This window comes from Girardinichthys multiradiatus, chromosome 4 (genome assembly GCF_021462225.1).
Source record: "Girardinichthys multiradiatus isolate DD_20200921_A chromosome 4, DD_fGirMul_XY1, whole genome shotgun sequence".
NCBI classification, from domain to species: Eukaryota; Metazoa; Chordata; class Actinopteri; order Cyprinodontiformes; family Goodeidae; genus Girardinichthys; species Girardinichthys multiradiatus.
The window spans coordinates 10,882,009-10,899,451 of record NC_061797.1 but is presented as its reverse complement, the minus strand read 5'-3'; the positions used below and the strand labels follow the sequence as shown (position 1 = coordinate 10,899,451).

Genomic DNA, 17,443 nt, shown 5'->3' with positions numbered 1-17,443 from the left:
GTTACCATAGTTAAAATCTGATGTGAGTTTAATCTTTTCTTTGTGTTTGAGCTCAGTTTGTTAACAAATACATCTCATCAAATAATGACCAGTTATCCATGGTTGCTTTTAGGATCAGCTAATTAATCTGGGACACTCCCACATTCCACCAAATCTGTCTTGAACGCCTTTTACAGTGTTATTGTTCCTAACAGGAAGAGGAGCTCCAATATAAATTCTGCTTAAGGCCCCATACATCCTCAGGCCAGCCCTGGCAGAAAGGAAATTCATTATCGACTCATGCACTCAGTCCAATCTGACTAAGTTCCAGCTCTTTTCTCTCAAAGAAGAATGGGTGAAATTTCAGTTTTGTATGCAAAGCTGTGAGACATACCCTAAAATAACTTGAAAGCTGTATTTGTAGTGAATTCTACGTAATGATAATGGGGCTGAATGCAAGTGTATACCACACTTTCAGACTACCTATAATTTGTCTTTCACTTTACTATGATTTTAACATTTAAACACATGGAAAAGTTCAAGCAGACACTTTTACCGGAGGTGTGGAGTGGTCAATTTCTGCATCCTCCTGTACAGTTGGGGGCAGTGTTGCCTCTACATGCACTTGGTTGTTCACCACAGAATGGCTCTCTCATCCTCTCTCTCTTTTCCGGGCTGTAGAGGCTGGTGTGGCGTGTGGAGAGAAGCTCCTTCACTTCTCTGGTTTCTGATAATCTAGTGTGAAGACTCTACAGGCTGTGCACAGGAAGCATCCGGCAGTATGGCGTTAAAGCTGACCATTAACACCAACAACCCGCCGCTAGGTGAGCTCCAGTCTTTGAATAAATGTCAACCTAGCTTCAAGCAGCCCGTACGCCCGCACGCGCCCCTGGTGACAGCTCAGCAGCTAGCATAACAAAACACCGCTTTAATATTTTTATCTATGTTTATATACTGTTATGTTCAAGAAATTAACATTTTGGAGCGACATGAGATTATATGAATAATAATGATAATAAACCAGCAAAAATCTTTCTTTTATATTAGGAGAAAGTGTGTAAACTGGTCATAAGAGTCCATCATGTAGGAGATCCAGATATTGTTCATCTACGATCAGTAGGTCTGCAGGAACTCCGCTAACTTGTAGTCGTGGCGCTCTAAAAAGCCACAGATGTAACCAGTTCCTGTAATTTCACTGCCCTAAAACAGTAGCCACATTACATATTATACAGCCAATGCCGCTGTGTATCAACCTTTTGCCCTTTAAACTAATCAGCTCTATAAAATTGAAAGTAAAACACCAGTAATCGCAGATTTCCTTGGGACAAGCACAGAGTGTCGGATGTCAGTCTGAGCCTGGTTAGCTTTATGGTCTTAGTTATTTATGTTGTTTTTTCCTGTTAAACTCGTCTGTTAGCCGACGCCTTCCTTGCCACATTGTGTTTGGTTCGACATGTTATTACATTTCTAGCGGTTGTTTATCCAGGATTATACTTGGTTAAGACAATGCAAAGACCGTCCGTGACAGCAGGTCAAACAGCGCCTCCCTGTGCCTCAGAATGGAAACAGCAGGCTGATGCAAGCTTACTGAAACGTGGGATAATAAACGGGTTGTGCGTATTTGTTTGAACCTTGCTTTTTGTTGTTTGCTTGAAACCAGCACTCTTTCCGGAAACTGGAACACTTTCCTCAGTTGCCTTACAAATAATCTTTACTATGCAGAAATGCCACTAAAACATATTGATTGCTCTTGTAACACTTCATTAAGTCAGACTGTTTAGGTGAGCTGAAACAAGGACTATGAAGACAATGACTTTAAGATGAATAGTTATTGTTAAGGACTTTTGTCATTACACAGTGAATACAGCATACATGCAATTTGGGCTTTGACTTAAAATCCTCTGTCGATTTTAACTTGACAAGATTATAACTCTCCATTTTTTTTTGACTTGCTAAAAGCACCTGAAAAGGGCTCTGAAATTGCTACGCACAGGCGCTTTAAAATACCTAGATCCAATGATGTGAAGTCAGACTGTTGTTTTGCAAAGAGAAAATAATATAAAAACTTTTCTCTGGTTATACAGGAGCGCTGTTAGCTGCAGAGCATGTGAAGAACACTGTGCAGGTGTCGGTGGAGGAAGGCAAAGACAACAGCCTTCACATCTCAGAGTAAGTGACATGTTGGACCTACGTTATGATTGTTTTTTTATAGAAACTTAGTAATAAATACATAAAGTGCCCTGCTAGGTATTCCTTCCCCTGAAACCTTTCTCCTGTGAAAAACCACTGACTTCAATCAATTTCTTTTGGATTTTTATGTGGCAGGCCAACACAAAGGATCACATAATTGTGAAGTGGAAGGAAAATTATGCATTAATTACAGAGATTTTACAGACAAGTAAAGGGGAAGAAAAAGAAATCTTCCACTTTACAGTAATGTGTGACCGTTTGTTGGTCTATCACAATAAAATACACTGAACTGTTCTGTCAGACTTAGTGTAATAAATTTGTGGTTGTAATGTGATGAAATGTGGAAAAGGTCAAGTTTTATTAATATTTTTTCAAGGCGCTCTGTGTGAACAGGCACAATTTGACAGACTTAATGTTTCTTTCCCTCCTTCCAGCCTGATCCAGTTTAACGATGGAAACTCCATCAGCCGCTACCTGGCCCGGGTGGCTCCTGCTCTGGGCCTCTACGGAGCCAATATGATGGAGCAGACGGAGGTGTGTATAGTCAGACTGGCTGAAGGTGTTTTACGGCATCCCCTGATCGCTGATCTTTAATTTGATTGGTGATTCTAGGTGGACCATTGGCTGGAGTTCAGCGCTCGTCGTCTGTGTAATCAGCCCGATCTGACAATGGCACTGGGTGTCCTGGACAAGACCCTCTCTTTGCGGACCTTCCTGGTTGGACATGCCCTCACCCTGGCTGACCTGTCTGTGTGGGCTGCCCTGAAAGGTTTCCCAGTTTGACTTTTTGTCTGTTTTCACTTTGCACTTTGTGCAGATGACACTGGTAGGCCACAGCAGTACAGGTTGCGTATTTCTTGTCTCCACAGATCAGAGTGATTGGCCAAGCCAGGGCAGATCTTTTCCTCATGTCAGCCGCTGGTTCTTCTTCCTGAACTCACAGGTTCCGTTCTCTGCCGTGGGCAACAACTACAGCATTAAGAAATCTGCAAAGAACAATTCCAGCGTAAGTGTTTTATCAGTTCTATCTTAACCATAGATTGATTCATTGATTAATTATGTTTTCAGGTGCTTAGAAACTAAATACATGTTGTGTAGTCCTTGCATTGAAATTGACACCATCATGATCCAGTCTATTCTGGCTGATTATAAAGTTTGTGGTTAGTACACCAGTTCATCTTTAATTAACATCTTTTTCATATGTGTTTCAGTCAGGTGACAAGAAGCAGGATGTTGGGAAGTTTGTGGATTTGCCTGGAGCTGAGATGGGCAAGGTGGTTGTTCGATTCCCTCCTGAGGCCAGCGGGTAGGGCTGCAGTTTATTATGTGCTGGTCTAATGAAGGTAGATTTTCAGATCTTCTCACTGGAATTGCTTCGGTCCTTCTCTGTGAGCAGATATCTGCACATTGGCCACGCCAAGGCTGCCCTGCTAAACCAGCACTACCAGGTGACATTTAAAGGCAAGCTCATCATGCGCTTTGATGACACCAACCCTGAGAAGGAGAAGGAGGACTTTGAGAAGGTCTGGTATTATCAGAACGTGATAAGATTGAGAATGAAATAAGTCATAAGGCAGTGGAACCAGAGCTGTGTGTATAATACATGGCATATAGACATTGTGATTTATTTTACTCTGATGTGCAAGAGTGTGTGTGAATACGTCTCCCAAAGAGGGTTCACCAGAAAAGCCCACTTTATATAGCAAGCTGTTCAGTGATGTCAGGATATTAAAGCAGCTGAAAGTCTCACTTTTCTTCATGTAGAATAACTGAATAAGTGGGCTGTAGTGAAGTGGGCTGTCAGTCCCTGCTGCAGCTCATCATATTGGACAAACATGCAGCAGGAATGTTTAGAGACAAAGATTAAATGAATCAGCAGAGGATATTTACCGACAGGATGCATAAAAACTAAAACCAAAAGTAAAAGAAAGACATTTTCTTACCTGATCAACTTAATGCTCACAAACGACACCCTGAACCCCCTCAGTGGTCTGGCTGTTGACTCACTGCTAGCACTATCTGTAGTAGCCGTGGCATAAACCTGCAAAGCCATAGGGATTATTTTTCAAAAGGATTGAGTGCTAACTCCATCCCGTTAGCAGTCACATGTCCTTTCAGCATAATACCATTAGAAAGATCTTTTTTTTGTCAAGTAGGCGATGTGTTTCCTGTTTGGAGGGGTTACATAGCCAGCACCATCCATATGTGGAAGTGCATATCCTAAATGAGAGAAATTTGGTCTTTAATTAGACAGTAAAACAGAAAATTCCAGGGAAGTTATGTTTGTGCTCTATGTGTCCGTACTCTACCTCAGGTCATTCTGGAAGATGTCGCCATGCTCCAGATCCATCCAGATCAGTTCACCTACACCAGTGACCATTTTCCTATCATCATGCGAATGGCAGAGAAGCTTCTTGCTGAGGGCAAAGCCTACATCGATGACACCCCTCCTGAGCAGATGAAGCAGGAGAGAGAGCAGCGCACTGAGTCCAGATGTAGAAATAATTGTATGTCGGTTGAAATGCAGAACCATCGCTGCTTTGTTAAAACCGAAGCTCTGCGACATGCAGACTAACATATATGTGTTCGTCCACTGCAGCTGTGGAGCAGAACATGAAGATGTGGGCCGAGATGAAAGCCGGGACTGCGTTTGGTCAGACCTGCTGCATGAGAGCCAAGATCGACATGAGCTCCAACAATGGCTGCATGAGAGACCCCACCCTATACCGTTGCAAGAACGCCCCCCACCCTCGCACCGGAGCAACCTACAAGTACTAGTCTTTAATTAAAGAAACTGATTTAACCTTTCTGTTGCTTTTGCATGCATTCAAACCATGATTACTAAACAGCTTCTATGTTGTCAAATAAGCAAACTTGGGAGATGACGAACAACAGCCAGTCTGTACAGAAAGAACCCTTGAAAGGGCCTTTTTCAACTTCATGTCAGAATGAAATCTCAGTCAAAACACGATGTATGTGGAAGGACTGTGATTATTTTGGCCCTGTAGAAGGGTTGTATAATCTGATAGCAAGATCTCGGACTACACAGACTTCAGGTTAGGTTGCAGCTGAATCTTCATCATAATCATCATCTAAATACAACAAAGAAATGTTCCCATTCATATGCAGTTCCATACAAGCAAACTGATAGAGTCCCATACATATACATTAAAAACTGAGTAGATCAGGGAAACTGTATCTGGTTTTGAAAAGAAAATCTACACAGTCTTAAACATTAGTAACTGTATTTTGTTATTCTAATCTGTAGGTTGGAGCATGGTGGTGGCAGCATTATGCTGTTGTTTTCGTCTCTGGTTAAACTTTTAAAGCAAAGAGAACGTGTTTATTTAGGAGAACTCAATCTGTTCATGTCAGTGTTTCATATTCCCTGCTTTGATAACTATAACTATCAAGTTTGACGTGGTAACTTCAGAGGCAGCTTTGCAGTACACATCTCTTACATCTTTTAAGTGTTTGTTTCAAATATTGAACATATTGAAATATTCATCAAGCATCTACTCCCGCTTCCTTTTTCTTCCAGAGTCTACCCAACATACGACTTTGCCTGCCCCATTGTGGACAGTCTGGAGGGGGTTACTCATGCTCTTAGGACTACAGAGTACCACGATCGTGACGAGCAATTCTACTGGCTAATCGAAGCTCTTGACATCAGAAAACCTTACATCTGGGAATACTCCAGACTCAACCTCAACAACACAGTGCTGTCAAAACGGAAACTCACCTGGTTTGTCGACCAGGGATATGTGGATGGGTGGTAAGCTTGTTTCAGTTAATATGTTTAGCTACCTGCTGTTTTTTCTCCTCGAAGCTTTAGTTGTGTTTGACTGCTGTTCCATCTTGTTTGCCAGGGATGATCCCCGCTTCCCTACTGTGAGAGGAGTGTTGAGGAGAGGAATGACTGTGGAGGGTTTGAAACAGTTTATAGCAGCACAGGTGTGTCTCCGCTGTCACTGAAGAGACAGAGTGCTTCATCATACTTCATTAGTCAGAATAATTTATATAAAATAAAAAAAATAGAAGCACTTTGTTAAAAAGATAACATTAAACCACATGTACACTCAATCGTACTGACGCACATTCCCATTATTGCATCTCCCTTTACATTCTGGCTGTGTTGCTGTTGGATAGAAACTTGTTGAATCTACTCATCCTTACTTTAACTGATCTGTAGCATCCGGCTGACAGTAACCGATCAAACAGAGCGTGACCTGGGTGAGGAGTGTCTTTTATTATGTTCTGGGCTTTTTGGAGACAGCAGGAACTGTGAAGTTCCTAAAGTGCGGGGAGCCAACGATCTTTTTGGTCATGTTAATGACCCTCTGGAGGGCTTTCCTCTGAGCCACCGTACAGCTGGTGTACCAAACAGACATGCAGTAGGTCATTACGCTCTCATTAGAGCACCAATAAAGCACACCAGCGGTCTCTGTGTGATGTTATTTTTGCTAAGCACCATGAGGAAGCACATTCTCTGCTGGGCATTTTCCTGCAGCTCAGAAGTGCTCACGTTGCAGGTCAGGTTCTCAGCCACTCTCACCCACACTGTCCCCACTGATGATCGGTGGTGAAATGTCCTTCCTCTTGTTCCTATAGTCCACTTTTATCTCCTTGGTCTTGGAGATGTTGAGCAGCAAGTTTTTCCTTGTGCACCATGCTGTCAGCCGCTCCACCTCTTCCCTATAAGTAGCACCCCTCAGAGATGAGCCTCACCACTGTGGTGTCATCTGCAAACTTGACCATGGTGTTGATGTGGTGAGTGTGGTTGCAGTCATAGGTGTAGAAGGTGTAGAGCAGGGGGCTCAACACACAGCCCTGTAGAGAGCCGTTGCTATGTGGACCCAGTCTGGCCCTCTGGCTGCGGCCCTACAGAAAGTTGTGGATTCACATGCAGGTGCAGTGTGGCAGTTCAATATCCCTCGGTTAGTCCGACAGTCTGTGGGGGATGAGGGTGTTAAATGCTGACCAGTCGCACATAGCTCCCCCAGCTGTTCTAGATGGGACAGTACAGCATTCATCCTCAGTGGGTCTAGTAGCCCTGTAGACAAACTGGTGGGGGTCAAAACTTTTAGAACAGAGTGATGTGAGCCCTGACCCGATGTTCAAAGCAGAAGTTGAGATCCTAAAGGACAGATGCATTTCTTGGTTTTAGGATTAATATGCAACAATCTCCAGTTTGTAAAGCTTTGAATGGCTGATAGCAGCTTTATCCCATTCCAAATTCTCTTTTAAGAATTATTATATTATATCACTTTACATTACATTATAAGAACTGCATTAAAGCGATGAGCGGTCATTAATTATTTATATTAGGAGCAGAGGCCATGCTACATGAGAGAGGAATAACAGTGAAACCTACTGAAAATTAGACACAATCACCACAGAGCTATCTTTTTAAACTGGCTCTAGCATCTAATGTTAGAGATGAATGGGAAATATTATAAACTTAATTGTGTTGGAGAAATAAGTACTGAAAATGTTTTTCCTCATCTTTCTCCTTTTAGGGTGGATCGAGGTCAGTGGTGAACATGGAGTGGGACAAGATCTGGGCCTTCAATAAGAAGGTATTATTGATCATGATCTTAGCTCGGTTTGTGTTGAAGCCTGTTTAGGTTTTCTGCATCACTTCAAACAAATACTGAAAATGCATTCCTATTTTTACACTAATAGAAAAGTTATTATGTATTCATGTTTTAAATGGGCTAAAAGTGGCTGTATGCTGCTTTGTGTGGTTGCAGTCTGTCAGTCCTTCAGGTTGGCATTCACCAGAATTTGTGGACTGAAATTTATTACTGATAAACAACTTAATCCTTCATCTAAATAAGATTTTCAGTAATTATCGTCCTTTTAAAATTATTGTTCTTCCTTGACCTCAGCTGCATGTTTTGTATTGTTATGACTCCGCAGGCTGATGTTGAATGCTAAACTGAAACCACCACACAGCCTATCTGCTGATCATTTATTAGCTTGTGTGTGCGGTAAAAAGACTGATACACATCTATCGTTCTTTTCTTCAGTGATTGCTCCCTATGCTTTACACCAGCAAGGCTTCTAGCTTCCTTGCTGTTCTTTTTCTGCTCCATGCTTTCATCTGTTTTGCCTGCTCTTCAGCCTATTCCTCATCTCTTTTATGTACAACATTGCCTGAAAAGTCAAACCCGCTGCCTCATTTCACTCCGCACATTTTCTGTGTTCAGTTTCTTTTAAACTGCGTGGGCATCAGTGCTTCCATGTGTTGCTTCTTGATCTTAAACCCAGGTGGAAAAACATGGTGCTGTGTCTTTAAAAATGTTTAGGGAGTAGTTTTAGGCTTTAGTTTTACAGTCATTTTAATACTAATAAAGGGGAGTAGAAATTCAGAATGCACACTGCAGTTATGAAGAGCTGCTTATTGTTGTATAATGATAACAGTTATATTCCAGCATAGATTACATAAAATAGATGTGTGTACACATTCAGCTTGTTTCTCCTCTAGACAGTGTCACGCCATGCAAATGTCCCTCATGCCTAAATGCATCTTGTCTGATCCAGATGCTTCACCCCTGCCGTCTCCAGACCATTGATGTTAGAAACGGTTGCAAAATGCAGATTCAACACAAAACATGTTCAAAACATGCAGACATTTGCTATTTCAGCCAGCTCAGTGAATTAAATCCCAGATTATACTATCCAGTCTTATCAGTCAGATCCAGTTACATCCAGCACAGCATAATTGGTTAAGATTTACCTATGAAAGCTCAGCCCAATGCATTGAGTCATTGACCTTGCAGGATTCCCTCATCTTGACCAAGCATGTGGCCACAGGTATGAGGACGGGCTTTTAACGGAGAGAAACCTCCAGCAGATCCCGGTTGTTTATGAGCGGCCAGCCATCATCGTTGGCTGGAGTTTAAGAGGACAGAGCAGGCATAACAAACAATGAAGCACTGGGCCAAATGTATCTTCAAGGGAACAACGTCATTAACTTTGCTAGTGCTGCACAATATATTGAGTTTCAGTCTTTGCAATATCAATGTGTACAATATTGTTATTGCAAAGGACTGCTTGAGTGCAGTGACCAAGGTAGGCTATTATATTTTACATCTCATGCATTCCACTCTGCTTGCCAATGATATATTTCACCAGTTGATTGCCTTTCGAAGTCCTCTATGCCCACACCTGAGATTGACCTTAGTGATGGTAAACGTCAGGGAGAACTGTTGGGGCAATGTGGGCTTGGAAAAGGATAAGAGTTGTGTGGTAAATGAGTGTTAATTGTGATCAATACTGTCGTTGCAATATAGACCAATAATATCTCAATGTGAAGTTCTCCTAATATCATTCAGCACCGGTGGAAGCTAATGTTTCTTGGTGGTGTTCTGGAGTTTGGTCTGGACATGGTTCTGTACATATGTTTCAGGCATATCTGGCATTTTTGTTGCTCAGTTTGCACTTCATTCTCCACCTCAGCTGCTTTCTCTCTCTTGATTTCTGCTGTACACTCTGGCTGCTCTGGGCGTGTTTTCAAACGATTTTATTTTGGCATTTTGCTGTCATGTTGCTGAGGAAAAATGAAAGGCTTCATCAACATCGTAGCGTGTTTTTTTTTTGTTTTTTTTTTGTGATGTCTGAAGAGGAGTAAAAGGTGCAAAGTCCAGAAGAGAGAAACAAAACCGAGAACATGCGAAAACAAGTGAAAAGTCCATTATATGTAAATGTGTCTACCTCTTTCCTTTCTCTGTTCCTCCCTCTTTGTTCCTGACATTCAACAAACATCTCACTCTTCTGTTTCCAAGCTGCCCGTTAGCTGTCTGAAGGTACTCCTCCACCACGTCCTCCTCTTCCTCATTCTGACCCACCCTGCTTTTCTCATGTGCTGTTACCCAAAGGTTCCATGGCAACCTGTAGTCATTTACCAGCCAAACAAATGCTTAGAAACATCAACAAGCAAAAGAATAGATTCATGTTATGAGCACCTCCTGGACATTGTTAATGACAAATATTTAAAGGCTTATTAATAATCCCGTTGAACTAAATGGCCTCTCAATCCATTCATCCTTTGTGGTCCTCCCCATTTATTGTTCCTCTTTCACCCTTTGTCCTCAGCAGTTTGAAAGCTGCCATTATACATATTTGCAGCAATGCACATTTTACTAAGTTCTAAGATCCTGACTATTTAATTTTCAGCTATTTTATTAAAAATGAAAAGGAAATATAGGTGAAAATGTTGATGACTTTTAAAATATTCTAGCTTTTATTTACTGTAGGTAAACATGCATGTAATAGATCTTAAATGGCCTGTTGGAAGGATTTATTATATCAGTAGTGTCTTTTCTAGAGTTACACTGAGCCAGTTGGAGAACAGAAGTAACGGATTTTCAGCCTGATCAACCCTGACATGTGAGGGGGAAAAGGTTGAATATTTTTCTTATTGGTGAATGGCCACTAGGTTGCGTTGACAACAACGCTCTTCAGTGTGGAAGTTGTTACTGACTGAAGAAGCCTCAGTTAGCTTGTTGAATGGAGTACAGTAAACTAGTTAATCAGAATTCTGAGTTCAGATAAGGCCATGCTCTGTTATATAACGAATAAACATGGAAACTGCAGCTAGAAATGCTAACCGTGCTAATTGCCAATACAAGATTCTAAGGGCAGTTAAAATATTAACTTGGAAATCATGTTTTCTTTGAAGAATGAGTAAAAATGTTTTATGTCACCTTTGCTTTAATTAGAGGAAACCAGTTGTTTTATTTTTCTTAAATGGAAACCAGAATCAGCTCGAATTTTTAATGGCAGCTCAAACCCAGAGATCAGAACTCTATTATCTTCTGATTGGTGCATCTTTAGTTATTAGTTGCTTCAGCTTCTTTGTCACATGGCTACTTCCACTTTAAGATTGTGTTTCAATTACTGTAGTATGACGAGGACCTGCAGATTTTGTTGAGTATGTGGTGTGTACCACATTTTCACAGCTAAATTATTTTTCACTTGTTTGCCAAATCATTCGGTTGTTTATCTAAACCTATATTAGGAAGATGAGATGTGGTAGCTGAATTAATACTCAAACCTTTGAGCTTAAACAAACATGATTCACTCATGTAATCAGTTTTCTAATTTTTGTTGTTGCTTACACTCTGCATTTATTGCTTTCTGAGCTTGGCAGGCTTTCTTTTGGGCTTATTTTCAAAGAAACGTTTATTTTCCACCATTTGTTTCTTTGTCCTCTTGCTTCTCAAATTTTTTATAATGACATGTTCACAATACTCTTATTGACCCATGTACCTGTTCTGTGTGTGTTAGGTCATTGATCCTATAGCTCCCAGGTACACAGCTCTGTCCAGCTCCTATGTGGTTCCGGTTTCAGTCCCAGGGGCAACGGAGGAGATGAAGGAGGTGGCCAAGCATCCCAAGGTTAGTAGGTTAATTCACCTGCATCTTGAAACAGAACAACACAGCATGGTGCAACTCTTTCACTTCTGAACACTCTTGCTTAGTAAACAGTCCATCTGTGTGTAGTTTTATCTCAACACTGCACATCACTCTAAATACTCCATCCTCACTCTGAAGCATAGTGGTGGCAGCATCGTGCTGCAGTGACACGTTTCTTCAATCATTACAGCAAGAGAGCGACCCTAAACATACAATTAGAGCTCAGACTAGTTTAGATCGAAGTAACTTTGTGTTTTGGTCAAAGTCCAGACCTGAATCCTACCATGTATCATTGGTAAGACTTAAGATTGATATGCTCTCCATCCAGTCTGTCTGAGGTTGAGCTATTTTGCAAAGAATAGGTATACAGGTCCTTCTCAAAATATTAGCATATTGTGATAAAGTTCATTATTTTCCATAATGTCATGATGAAAATTTAACATTCATATATTTTAGATTCATTGCACACTAACTGAAATATTTCAGGTCTTTTATTGTCTTAATACGGATGATTTTAGCATACAGCTCATGAAAACCCAAAATTCCTATCTCACAAAATTAGCATATTTCATCCGACCAATAAAAGAAAAGTGTTTTTAATACAAAAAACGTCAACCTTCAAATAATCATGTACAGTTATGCACTCAATACTTGGTCGGGAATCCTTTTGCAGAAATGACTGCTTCAATGCGGCGTGGCATGGAGGCAATCAGCCTGTGGCACTGCTGAGGTCTTATGGAGGCCCAGGATGCTTCGATAGCGGCCTTTAGCTCATCCAGAGTGTTGGGTCTTGAGTCTCTCAACGTTCTCTTCACAATATCCCACAGATTCTCTATGGGGTTCAGGTCAGGAGAGTTGGCAGGCCAATTGAGCACAGTGATACCATGGTCAGTAAACCATTTACCAGTGGTTTTGGCACTGTGAGCAGGTGCCAGGTCGTGCTGAAAAATGAAATCTTCATCTCCATAAAGCTTTTCAGCAGATGGAAGCATGAAGTGCTCCAAAATCTCCTGATAGCTAGCTGCATTGACCCTGCCCTTGATAAAACACAGTGGACCAACACCAGCAGCTGACACGGCACCCCAGACCATCACTGACTGTGGGTACTTGACACTGGACTTCTGGCATTTTGGCATTTCCTTCTCCCCAGTCTTCCTCCAGACTCTGGCACCTTGATTTCCGAATGACATGCAGAATTTGCTTTCATCCGAAAAAAGTACTTTGGACCACTGAGCAACAGTCCAGTGCTGCTTCTCTGTAGCCCAGATCAGGCACTTCTGCCGCTGTTTCTGGTTCAAAAGTGGCTTGACCTGGGGAATGCGGCACCTGTAGCCCATTTCCTGCACACGCCTGTGCACGGTGGCTCTGGATGTTTCTACTCCAGACTCAGTCCACTGCTTCCGCAGGTCCCCCAAGGTCTGGAATCGGCCCTTCTCCATAATCTTCCTCAGGGACCCTGAGGTCACCTCTTCTCGTTGTGCAGCGTTTTCTGCCACACTTTTTCTTTCCCACAGACTTTCCACTGAGGTGCCTTGATACAGCACTCTGGGAACAGCCTATTCGTTCAGAAATGTCTTTCTGTGTCTTACCCTCTTGCTTGAGGGTGTCAATAGTGGCCTTCTGGACAGCAGTCAGGTCGGCAGTCTTACCAATGATTGGGGTTTTGAGTGATGAACCAGGCTGGGAGTTTTAAAGGCCTCAGGAATCTTTTGCAGGTGTTTAGAGTTAACTTGTTGATTCAGATGATTAGGTTCATAGCTCGTTTAGAGACCCTTTTAATGATATGCTAATTTTGTGAGATAGGAATTTTGGGTTTTCATGAGCTGTATGCCAAAATCATCCGTATTAAGACAATAAAAGACCTGAAATATTTCAGTTAGTGTGCAATGAATCTAAAATATATGAATGTTAAATTTTCATTATGACATTATGGAAAATAATGAACTTTATCACAATATGCTAATATTTTGAGAAGGACCTGTATATTTATACTCCAGATGTGCAACACCAGTAGAGACAGACTCCAGCAGACCTTCAGCTGTAATTGCAGTGAAAAATCGTTCTACAAAGTATGGAATAATGGCGTATGAATACTTTTGAAACCTACCCACTGTATCTTTTAAAAGAGACTCACATTTATGTAATCTTGTAAAGTGCCCTAAACAGTTTTTCTCCAGACCTTCTGCAGGGCTCTTGGTAGATTTGTTTGGATACTTTGGCCACTTTAAATTTCAAGTCAGTACCTGTTACAGCAAGCATCACAGAGCTCACTATTGTTCTTCTCCACAGAACATGGAGGTCGGCATGAAGGGCGTTTGGTACGGACCTCGAGTTCTGGTTGAAGGAGCCGATGCAGAGACCTTTACAGAAGGAGAGACGGTCACTTTCATCAACTGGGGCAACCTTGTTATCACTAAGATCAACAAGTATGTTCAGCTGATTTACACTAAACCCACATAGTGGTTTTCGTTTTGTTCTCACCTCCTTTCCTATCACTCAGAGGGGCTGACGGTAAGGTTGTGTCCATGGAGGCTCACCTGAACCTGGACAACAAAGACTTCAAGAAGACAACGAAGATCACGTGGCTGGCTGAAACCAACAGCGCCCCTCTGCTGCCCACCATCTGCATCAACTACCAGCCGCTCATCACTAAAGCTGTCATCATCAAAGATGATGATTTCAAAGAGTACATAAATAAAAACAGCAAGGTGGGTGTGATGCTCTATGTGTGTATGGTATGGAGTTCCCTGCTTTTATGTCTTGTTTTGACTGTCTGGCTCTCAGTTGGAGGAGAAGATGCTTGGCGATCCATGTCTGAAGAGCCTGAAGAAAGGGGACATCATCCAGCTTCAGAGGCGGGGCTTCTACATCTGCGACCAGCCCTACGAGCCAGTCAGGTGAAAGAAAGGATGTTTAACTGTGGCACTGTGGATGTTTAGCTCTGGGTCTAACTGCGTCTGTGTAATGCAGTCCCAACAGCTGCAAGGAGAGTCCTTGTGTTCTGCTCTACGTTCCCGATGGCCACACCAAGGAGATGCCCACTGCTGGATCCAAGGATAAAAGCAAGAGCCAGGCCTCCAGCAATACAGTGAGTGTCTTAAGAGAAGAAAAACAATCTGTATACAGCTCCTCTGGTTTGTCTGTGGTGGTCATCTAAATTATGCAACTGCAGTTTGCTCTGATAAAACTCAGGCCTGTCTAAAGCACTTAAATCAAGTCAGGTATAAAATCTTTTGAACACACGCCCAGGCACTAGCACTAAAACTGGTCCAACCAGGACATCCTGAACAAAAAGGAATGGCTGAAGCACAAAGACTTCAGTCACATACCCCTTAAAGTCACCATGAATAAAGGTTGTGAAGTGGTTCCATACTGTAGTAAAAAAGAAAGGCATGTAGTTCTGAGGCCCTGTTCCGACCAGGGCCCTCTTCTTGAAAAAGGCTTGCATATCCAGAGACGTGGTGTTTTCCCGGACCGTTTCCATGCCAGAGTTCAGATCTGACAGTGATGAATTGACAACATAAACCGGCGCAGCCTCACTTTGATTCATGACGGGCCATGCTGGCAACACTCGCAGGATGTGCTGTGAAACTCTTAAGAATATGTTTGTAAACAGGAATTTTTATTCATTCATTGTGGAGCTGCACAATATCAGGAAAATATGTAATTGTAATACTATGGCTGAGTGTAGCCATGATGATATAAATGATTATTTTCCTGACTGTTTTTTGTTTTTGCTTCATCAAAACATCTCAAGCTTTCTTTATGAGCTACAAAAATGACCTGTTTTCACTCTTCCTGTAGCATGCTAAGGTTACCAGCGCTCCTTCAACCCCTGTCTCGGCTCCTACACCGACTCCTGCCTCAGCCTCAGCAGCTGACCTGTTCTCAAGTATTGTAGCACAGGGTGAAGTTGTCCGCAACCTAAAGGCTGCCAAGGCCCCGAAAGAGGAAGTCGATAAGGCCGTGCAGCAGCTGCTTTCTCTGAAGGTATTCTAGCTTTGCCTGAAAAACCTTATTATATGCAGTCATACAGGTCCTTCTCAAAATATTAGCATATTGTGATAAAGTTCATTATTTTCCATAATGTCATAATGAAAATTTAACATTCATATATTTTAGATTCATTGCACACTAACTGAAATATTTCAGGTCTTTTATTGTCTTAATACGGATGATTTTGGCATACAGCTCATGAAAACCCAAAATTCCTATCTCACAAAATTAGCATATTATTAAAAGGGTCTCTAAACGAGCTATGAACCTAATCATCTGAATCAACAAGTTAACTCTAAACACCTGCAAAAGATTCCTGAGGCCTTTAAAACTCCCAGCCTGGTTCATCACTCAAAACCCCAATCATGGGTAAGACTGCCGACCTGACTGCTGTCCAGAAGGCCACTATTGACACCCTCAAGCAAGAGGGTAAGACAGAGAAAGACATTTCTGAACGAATAGGCTGTTCCCAGAGTGCTGTATCAAGGCACCTCAGTGGGAAGTCTGTGGGAAGGAAAAAGTGTGGCAGAAAACGCTGCACAACGAGAAGAGGTGACCGGACCCTGAGGAAGATTGTGGAGAAGGGCCGATTCCAGACCTTGGGGGACCTGCGGAAGCAGTGGACTGAGTCTGGAGTAGAAACATCCAGAGCCACCGTGCACAGGTGTGTGCAGGAAATGGGCTACAGGTGCCGCATTCCCCAGACCTGGGCTACAGAGAAGCAGCACTGGACTGTTGCTCAGTGGTCCAAAGTACTTTTTTCGGATGAAAGCAAATTCTGCATGTCATTCAGAAATCAAGGTGCCAGAGTCTGGAGGAAGACTGGGGAGAAGGAAATGCCAAAATGCCAGAAGTCCAGTGTCAAGTACCCACAGTCAGTGATGGTCTGGGGTGCCGTGTCAGCTGCTGGTGTTGGTCCACTGTGTTTTATCAAGGGCAGGGTCAATGCAGCTAGCTATCAGGAGATTTTGGAGCACTTCATGCTTCCATCTGCTGAAAAGCTTTATGGAGATGAACATTTCATTTTTCAGCACGACCTGGCACCTGCTCACAGTGCCAAAACCACTGGTAAATGGTTTACTGACCATGGTATCACTGTGCTCAATTGGCCTGCCAACTCTCCTGACCTGAACCCCATAGAGAATCTGTGGGATATTGTGAAGAGAACGTTGAGAGACTCAAGACCCAACACTCTGGATGAGCTAAAGGCCGCTATCGAAGCATCCTGAGCCTCCATAAGACCTCAGCTGTGCCACAGGCTGATTGCCTCCATGCCACGCCGCATTGAAGCAGTCATTTCTGCCAAAGGATTCCCGACCAAGTATTGAGTGCATAACTGTACATGATTATTTGAAGGTTGACGTTTTTTGTATTAAAAACACTTTTCTTTTATTGGTCGGATGAAATATGCTAATTTTGTGAGATAGGAATTTTGGGTTTTCATGAGCTGTATGCCAAAATCATCCGTATTAAGACAATAAAAGACCTGAAATATTTCAGTTAGTGTGCAATGAATCTAAAATATATGAATGTTAAATTTTCATCATGACATTATGGAAAATAATGAACTTTATCACAATATGCTAATATTTTGAGAAGGACCTGTATATGGAAATTGGTTACATCTCATCATTTAAACAAATATGTTGCAGGCTGACTTTAAACAGCAGACAGGTGTAGACTACAAACCAGGCATGGCTCCACCCTCATCCGCACCAACCACAACGGCGGCATCTGCCTCAGCAGCACCTACACCAGAGCCCTCGTCTTGTCCTTACACCCGGGTTTCCCAGCAGGGGGAGCTGGTCAGGAAACTGAAGGCAGAGAAGGCTCCTAAGGTACAGGACATTTTTCA

At 42.3% G+C, this 17,443-nt stretch overlaps 1 protein-coding gene across 3 annotated transcripts in view; it reads left to right on the top strand.

The window, feature by feature from the left end:
- Positions 1 to 649: 649 nt before the first annotated feature.
- The window catches only part of eprs1 (glutamyl-prolyl-tRNA synthetase 1), a 34,073-nt gene continuing 17,279 nt past the window's right edge, over positions 650 to 17,443 (top strand). For 2 of the 3 annotated variants that reach the window (XM_047363436.1, XM_047363434.1), the window contains exons 1-19: positions 650 to 803; positions 2,064 to 2,148; positions 2,604 to 2,703; positions 2,782 to 2,938; positions 3,039 to 3,175; positions 3,381 to 3,475; positions 3,566 to 3,692; positions 4,484 to 4,676; positions 4,769 to 4,940; positions 5,711 to 5,944; positions 6,039 to 6,123; positions 7,689 to 7,748; positions 11,464 to 11,574; positions 13,882 to 14,018; positions 14,093 to 14,300; positions 14,377 to 14,489; positions 14,563 to 14,680; positions 15,397 to 15,582; positions 17,241 to 17,426. In XM_047363436.1, coding sequence (XP_047219392.1) covers positions 761 to 803; positions 2,064 to 2,148; positions 2,604 to 2,703; positions 2,782 to 2,938; positions 3,039 to 3,175; positions 3,381 to 3,475; positions 3,566 to 3,692; positions 4,484 to 4,676; positions 4,769 to 4,940; positions 5,711 to 5,944; positions 6,039 to 6,123; positions 7,689 to 7,748; positions 11,464 to 11,574; positions 13,882 to 14,018; positions 14,093 to 14,300; positions 14,377 to 14,489; positions 14,563 to 14,680; positions 15,397 to 15,582; positions 17,241 to 17,426 — 2,547 coding nt within the window. In that variant the 5' untranslated portion in view covers positions 650 to 760. Of the gene's footprint in view, positions 804 to 2,063; positions 2,149 to 2,603; positions 2,704 to 2,781; positions 2,939 to 3,038; positions 3,176 to 3,380; positions 3,476 to 3,565; positions 3,693 to 4,483; positions 4,677 to 4,768; positions 4,941 to 5,710; positions 5,945 to 6,038; positions 6,124 to 7,688; positions 7,749 to 9,959; positions 9,981 to 11,463; positions 11,575 to 13,881; positions 14,019 to 14,092; positions 14,301 to 14,376; positions 14,490 to 14,562; positions 14,681 to 15,396; positions 15,583 to 17,240; positions 17,427 to 17,443 lie in introns of all 3 variants that reach the window. The other variant, XM_047363433.1, reaches the window with a different exon arrangement.